At 37.3% G+C, this 7,828-nt stretch overlaps 1 protein-coding gene across 1 annotated transcript; it reads left to right on the top strand.

Moving 5' to 3' along the window:
- The first annotated feature begins 3,485 nt into the window (after window positions 1–3,485).
- On the top strand, window positions 3,486–5,113 carry LOC104599472 (peroxidase RIP1-like). Its single transcript, XM_010262025.3, has 3 exons — window positions 3,486–3,889; window positions 4,102–4,296; window positions 4,402–5,113. The coding sequence occupies exons 1-3, from the start codon at window positions 3,665–3,667 to the stop codon at window positions 4,954–4,956; spliced, it is 975 nt and encodes a 324-aa protein (XP_010260327.1). The 5' UTR covers window positions 3,486–3,664; the 3' UTR covers window positions 4,957–5,113.
- The last annotated feature ends 2,715 nt before the right edge of the window (window positions 5,114–7,828 follow it).

Genomic DNA, 7,828 nt, shown 5'->3' with positions numbered 1-7,828 from the left:
CTGCTCTAGAACTCTCCCTATCCCAGCAACAACTCTCTCTCTCTCTCTCTCTCTTGATATTCTCTGCCTTAGTCTACTTCACCGGCATCCTCTTTCTCCGTGAGTCCCACTGTCCTCCGGCTCCATGAGGTCCTACTGTCCCACTGTCCTCTGGCTTCGGCTCCGTGAGGTCCCACTGTTCTCCGTCTTCTTTCCGTCACTTTTGCCATCGTGCTTCTCATCCTGCTAGACGATGGAGATGAGGCTGTCATCGTGCTTCTCCGGCTCCGGCTTCTCATCTTGTAGCAGAAGCCATAGGTGAAGATGGGGAGTGGAGATGAGGCTGTCGCCCCCTGTGATTGGAAAAGATGATATGGAAAGTTTTATGCCATTCTCTGGTGAAGTGGTTGCTCGGAAAAGATAATGATGGAGCAGAGGCTATTTGACCATTGCAGAGTTTTACACCAAAGATGATGGAGATTTTCATCGATTTTATAGGTGGGAACTTTCCATTGATTCTCGATATAAAACTAACCCTAAGTGGAGTTTTACACTAATTTACAGCACAAAACAACACCTAAAACAAATGTAGGGAAATTTGAACCAGTATAAAACAACACCTAAAACGCCGCCTAACGAAAATAGAGATAGGGGAGAACCTTTGAGAAGTGACTTCCTAGTATTGAAGCCAATTCCAAACCTGAGTTTCTCGTCCATCTGCAAAATAAACACCAAGGAACTTACCAAATGACATTGTCCGCTCCACACATTGATCCATTCTATTTATTGAACTAAAGGAAGGTCTCCTCAGAGGTCGTGCAAACAGATAGCATGGGAGGAGAAGAATTGTCGAGGGGGAACTGAACATTAAAACTCCCAACACGTTTCTTTGAAGAGAGATCAGTGTGGAGTCTTCCCTAGACCTTAATGACATGAATGCAAAAAATGAGGCAGAGTTAGGCTTTGAGCAAGCCTGACCCTTCCTTGTCCAACAAATGAGAGAAAGCGAGATCGGAAATTGAAGTTAGGGATGGGGTTAGGACCCTAGAAGGAACCCAATTCAGGTTAGAAACTTAGGACAAGGTGGGCGGGTTAGAAAAGAAAATGGATTCAGTCAGTGCAAGGCCCGTTCAAACAGCCTTTATAATCTTGCATTGGGAACATCTCCAAATGAAATTAAATACATAAGTATGGAGATATTCCCAATGCAAGGCTGTAAAGGCTGTTCAAATGGTGTTTAAACGAGTCTTGCACTGATTGAAACCGATCTCAATACGTAGCCACCCTGGTAGAAACACCCCCACCCCCGGAAGAGATCTGCTACCAACGAAACGCTCTCAACATTGCCCCAACAGGCCACTGCAAATCTTACCTAAGCATCTCTTTTGTCTTTCATGGGAGATGGTTCTATATTGGTAACTGATCTAAATTCCCTTTAGAGTGCAATATGGAAGGTAATGTACATCACGAGCCAACCCAAGTTAATTGCCAAGTTGGGTCTATCCCAAATTTGACAAAATCTCACACCCAATCCAACCCAAGTTGCACTCCTAATGCTCGAACCCAAACGATTGGAACGCACATTAATGGAATTGATCACATCTATTGCTGCAGGCTGCAGCACTCTCGTGACCTCCAAATGAAACGCAAATATGCTAGCAATGAAAATAAATTCAAAATATCACTTTATTTCTTGGTCACTGTGTTTGTGTTTCATTAGAGGTTGCAAGTAGGGACGTCGACAATTGGATTGGATTTTGTCCAATCCAATTTGATCCAATATGAGTCCATTATAGATAGACCAGGTCCAATCCAATCTGATGAATATTCTAGACCATTTTGGACCAGTCCAATTTAATGTCTGGACTGTCTAATTAATCTGTTCAAATTGGTTTTAATTTAGATGTATGGTTTCAACCCATACCTAGCCATTGACACCTATATTCTTTTCTTCTATCAATGGACCAGATATTGGTTCCATCCAACCCAAATTAATATAAATTCATTACGGATGGATCAATTCCAATCCAATCCAATAAATACTTTGACCATTAAATCTAGACTGGTCCAATTCAATTATCTTATTGGTCTATCAAATCCATCCAAATTGATTTTTGATTTGTACAGGTCCAACCCAAAACCTGCAGCCCATTGATGAGTTTGGCTTCAGTCAGTACAAAGCCTGTTCGAACAGCCTTTAGTTATGTGCTTATGAAAGAGATCTGAATTTGTACTACATCAACAACACTCGAATTGTTATGGAATAAAAAAGCAGGATTCAAGGGGTTAGATTACCAAGACCAAGAGCTTAACGAAAATCTAAACCATCGATCTGTGTCGTAGTAACCTTCAGCCAATGCATGATAATATTCTAATTGAAAATTTAGAAAGAAATATAGTAGCTAGGTTGCTTCTTGGTAATATTAATTCCAAAGAATTCTTGAGATATACGTATGGTCATACGACACCCTCCCAATTGACAATAGTTGAAACAATCAATTCCAAGAAATAAAAGAATGAGGCAGATAATATTAGGTTTATAAGCGAAAGAGCGGGGTTACTTCACCACTTGATCCATGCATTTTCCCAAGTATATCTCTATATACATACCCCACACTACAAAAAATTAATACTCGGAAGAAATGTCCTAATTAATTATATTAACTTTCATTTCATCTTTGAATTATGCCAAATTTCATACATCATCCTATATATATATATAACATTTGTTTTTCTTAACTTGCAAGGTTTGACGTAGTAACGAACCAATCTCTTTTGTTATATGTAACAGCTAACAACTGAGTTTAAAGAAAAAGACCACAACTGTTAGTAGCTACCCGGGACTGGAAATAGTCAATGCTTTTTAATTCCTATTCTACTTTTTCTCAAAATTTGAGAGATCAATGTCAAATGGTAATGGTATTAAGGCTGCAATTAAGTCAGATCGATCAGATCCCATTCGAATCCGAATTTGATTCAGTAAGAATTGGATTCAGATACCTCTAGCTCTCTTGATCCTAATTCAGAAAAGTAGTCTATCTATCTATTTAATCAGCGGAACGGATTTGAATATATCTTAATCTGAATCATAGTCTTGAAAATCTGACAGATTCAGATTCTTATGGTCAATCCGGTTTCTTAGCCTTTAGCGAATCCGATCCGATCCATTTGCAGCTATAAATATGGGGAGCGAAGATCTAGCCCATCATTTAATTTAATGGCCATGACCACGAAGTCAATGTAGTATCCAAAAACTGGCTCACCAGTCAATGTCCATATTACGATGCCTAGTCTCCCCGCGGTTGGGTGGTTGTTGAAGAAGTCGGATATCATCAATTTTAATGGAAAGCTGCAGTTTGTAACAAGGTCAACGAGACAAAATCCTCAAGGTTTAATTTATAGACAAAGTCAAGACGCTCATGGCCTAATAGCGCATTGAATTAGTAAATTATATATACATAATATATATATATATATATATATATATTACCGAGTTGATGAGAATTGGTGAACTAAATCAAGTAGTTCTAGATCGACTTCTAGTGCCTACCCCTATATAAGCACGGCTCCTCTTGCATGGTTTCTCTCATTATCATCCAATCCAACAACACACAGGAATTAACTTCAATTCCTAGCAGCTACCTAGCTCATCTCTGGTTTATTAATTTATATATCGCCAATCGCCATGGCTGCTCCTGCTGCTAACAGCTACTCTCAGATCTGCTTCATTGTGGTACTTGCCACTACTGTTGTGCTCCCTTCATGTGCACAGCTCTACCCTGACTTCTATGACAAAGCGTGTCCTCAGGCCCTGCCAACCATCAAGAAGATTGTTGAGCAGGCTATTGAACGCGAGCCACGCATGGGAGCATCTTTGCTCCGTCTCCACTTCCATGACTGCTTTGTCAATGTAATTAGCTACATACTTTTATTAATTAATTAGTGTACGTCTCTTCTTATTTATGGCTATATATATATTCAAAAGCTAACAGCCAGTCTACTTTAATTCGTTTCTTCTATCTGTACGTAGTAGCTAGTACCACATGCAACAGCATATCTACTTTTGATTAATCAATTTGCTTTTCCATCGGTCTCTGTGGATGATGGATTTATTCTCTGCAGGGCTGTGATGGCTCGCTTCTTTTAGACGATACCCCAGACTTCACCGGGGAGAAGACGGCAAATCCCAACAGGAATTCTGTTAGGGGCTTTGAGGTGGTAGACGAAATCAAGGCAGCTGTTAACTCGGTTTGCTACGGCAACGTGGTGTCTTGTGCTGATATCTTAGCTGTTGCAGCTCGGGATTCTGTAGCTGCGGTAAGTTAGTATATATATGTATATAATTAATTAGCTAGATAGGCAGAAATTAATACAAGTGATGATAATTAAATAAATTAATGCGCGCCCTTGGATTTGTTGTAGTTGGGAGGTCCATCATACCAAGTGTTAGTGGGAAGAAGAGACGCCAAGACTGCAAGCAAAAACGATGCCAACAACAACATCCCAGCACCTACGCTGGAATTCCAGGGCCTCCTCTCCAAGTTTCAGGCACAAGGGTTGGGGCAGGAGGACCTTGTCGTGCTCTCCGGTGCACATACAATTGGTCTAGCTCGATGTGCCACCTTCAGGGATAGGATCTACAATGACACCAACATAGACTCCGGCTTCGCCGGCGAATTGCGCATGAAATGCCCACGATCCGGAGGCGACAACAACCTTCAGCCACTCGACGACACCTCCACAAGCTTCGACACCGAGTACTTCGATGACTTGCTGGAACAGAAAGGTCTTCTTCACTCGGATCAACAACTCTTCAAAGGTGATGGGAGTACTAGCGACGGTTTGGTGAGGTACTACAACGACAACCCAACAGCTTTCTGGGAGGATTTTGGTGTTTCCATGATCAAGATGGGGAATCTAAAGCCTCTTACTGGAACTAATGGAGAGATCCGGATGAACTGCCGGAAAGTGAACTAGCCAACTAGGTGTATCATCCATCATTTGGGTTTACGATTTTCATGCTCCTCCTCATCATTAGATTATTATATAATGTATGTTTCCCAATTCCCAATTCCCATGCATTCATGTGTTATGTTGTTATCTTATCATCAGTAAATGTCTTCCATTAATGTATTACGTTGATCTACGGTTATATGTAATAATCTCATCGTATATATACCAGTTAGCTCTTCAAACAGGCTGGTGCATTCCTCGTGTTAATTAGTTTCGTTTGATTATGTTATTTGTTATTCAAAGAAGATGTTCTTTGCTTTTTGTTATTGAATAGGGGCAATAATAGAGAAGATAAATTAATCTGGAGCTTGAACCGGCCCGAATGGAATTTTAACCATGAAGCCGGCCTGTGGGATTGATTGCACTAGGGATAACTCAATGAATTGGAATTTCACAGTGTGGAATCTAAAATGCCCACCAAAGATTAAAGTTTTCATCTACCTTGTCCCAAATAATAAGCTTCCATCCAAGGACCTCCTAAGAAGGAGAGGCTTAGATGATTGATGGAGATTGCAGTAGGTGTGGCACTACAGAAGACACCAAGCATATTTTCCATCTTGGACTGTATTTCCTCGACATGCAATTTAGTAATTCTGAACCTTGCAAGTTCAAATGGGGATCAGTAATATCGAAATATCACAATTTGGCTTCCAACTTCAGCGATTATTCAATCATAATACAAGGGGACTCATATCTAATCACATGTTGTCTCAAGGTCTGATCTCTCCTCGGAATTTAAAGAATATTATTTCAAATTGTTTGCAGATGAAGAAGGAGAAGCTCAAAGGTGGAGTTAGCTACAGGTACGTATATACAGAAGTTAACCAAGTGGCAGATTGACTTACAAATTGGGCTCATTCTTTATCTGATGGTTTCACCTCCCTTAATCTTTGTAATCTTCCGGGGAAGTGCTACCACATCGTGTAGCACCAAAAAAATGTTTAAAAGAGTCCATCAACAAACTATAGTTTGAGCTTGAGCCAGACTTTTTGCTCGAAATGAATCACTATCTCTGTCAAATTTCATGCAGTCTGACTAAGATCTTGTGGGCCCAAGACTGATCCGGATGCTAGAATATTGAAAGCGGAAATGAAATACGTTCCACCATGTATTTAAGTTTATAAAAAATGGAAATCATTGATTAGTTCAGTGAATCAGTGATTAGTTCCTGTCAGTTATCAATTAATTAACTGAGCTTTAGAAAAATTCTTCTTGTTTGTGATCTCCTTGACATATACTAACTGGCTGGCACATGTGCAAAAAGAGAGGAGAGAGAATAAAATAAATAGACAAAAAATTAGGAATGATTTCTTGACTTTTTTTTTCCTTAATTGAGCATGTATTTGTCAATTAATATACGGTCCATTTGGTTCGCAGCCTGGACCGAAATCAGAATTGAAATCTTTTGGAATCAAAAGCAAAATAGTCTATTTGTATAGTATATTTGGTTCTGACAGGATTCAAAATCAGAATTAGAATTAACTGGAATGAAATCTCATTCTCAAGAGAGGATGAGGGAATGGCAATTCCCTCAAATGAGAAAATGTCATTCCATCAAGAATAGAAGTGAGATTTCGATTCCGCCCAACCAAATGGATGGAACCAGAACGAGCCATTCTGATTCCAATTTCAGACCCTTATTCCCATAATCCATATGAGCCCTTAGTGACATATACTAAAATGCCTTCAGATCTGCTAGATACTTTTTGACTGGATGTGCTTTGCTAATTTTAAGACCCTAGTATCCGCTACGACTAGACTAGTGACAGATCATGTATGCAGCATGTTTGCAGCATTTTAAGACGCTTATTCCCATAAATCAAACGGACCCTTAGGGCATGTTTGTTTCCTCTTAACTCTTATCTCTTAAGAGAAATCTTTTAACTTTAAGAGAAAAATAGTTGTTCGTTTCTTCTTCTCTTAAAGTGGAATCATATAATTATTTGTTTTCCAATGATACCCCCCAAAAGACAAACAAAACTCGCATATATGGGGTCAAAATGGATATTTGATAATTTTCAAAATTCAGAATTCAAAACAATATTCTCTACATTCAGAGTACAGAGGAAAGAAAAGTTCACCAATACCAATATACCTCTTAATGTAATTATTGCACTCTCAGATGCTAGACTTTAGAGCAAACGAACAAACCCTTAATGACATATACTAAAATGCCTCCTAATATATATATATACCCCACTTTCTCCAAAATTATCTCTAATTCCTATTTATCTCCAAAATTATCCCTAATTTAGTAGAGTGTTTTTTCTCCTAAATTATCTCTAATTCCTATTCATCCTCTCCCATTCATTTTATCTATATCTATCTAAAGAATGTTTGGATCAAAAAATTTAAGAATTATTTAAATATTCTAACAAAATTATATAATAATTTTAAAATATTTGTTAAAAACACAAAAAAATATTTTTATATTTTTACAAAATATATCATAAAACTATGTACTAACAATTTAAATTATGTTTTTCCGAATTTTAAATTAAAATATTTAATAATATGTAATAGCTTTAAATAAATAAAATTCAAATAACAAAAAATTTTACATATTTTATAGATTATTTAAATAACTAAATATTTATCATAACTATATTTTAGATAGTTAAAATAACGAAATTATGTAATAAATATAAAAAAATTCTTCAAAGTAGAAAAATAATTATAACATAATATTGAAATTAATAATAATTTAATAACGTAATAATAGTATAAACTATGATTTTATGGATAATTAAATTCAATAAATAATTAATATTTTAAAATTTAAATATTTTACATATTATTTAAGTATTTAAATAACTAAATATTTTAAATAACAAAA

Source organism: Nelumbo nucifera, chromosome 1 (genome assembly GCF_055504915.1).
Source record: "Nelumbo nucifera cultivar China Antique chromosome 1, China Antique-T2T, whole genome shotgun sequence".
NCBI lineage: Eukaryota > Viridiplantae > Streptophyta > Magnoliopsida > Proteales > Nelumbonaceae > Nelumbo > Nelumbo nucifera.
Note: the sequence above shows the minus strand (reverse complement) of the source record. Positions and strands in the feature narration are given on the sequence as shown.

What these genes read in the sequence shown, in the direction of transcription:
- LOC104599472 (XM_010262025.3), top strand. Translation starts at nt 3,665, where the DNA reads ATGGCTGCTCCTGCTGCTAACAGCTACTCTCAGATCTGCTTCATTGTG. An exon ending in TCCATGACTGCTTTGTCAAT is followed by an intron (nt 3,890 to 4,101) that starts GTAATTAGCTAC and finishes TATTCTCTGCAG; the next exon opens with GGCTGTGATGGCTCGCTTCT. An exon ending in CTCGGGATTCTGTAGCTGCG is followed by an intron (nt 4,297 to 4,401) that starts GTAAGTTAGTAT and finishes GATTTGTTGTAG; the next exon opens with TTGGGAGGTCCATCATACCA.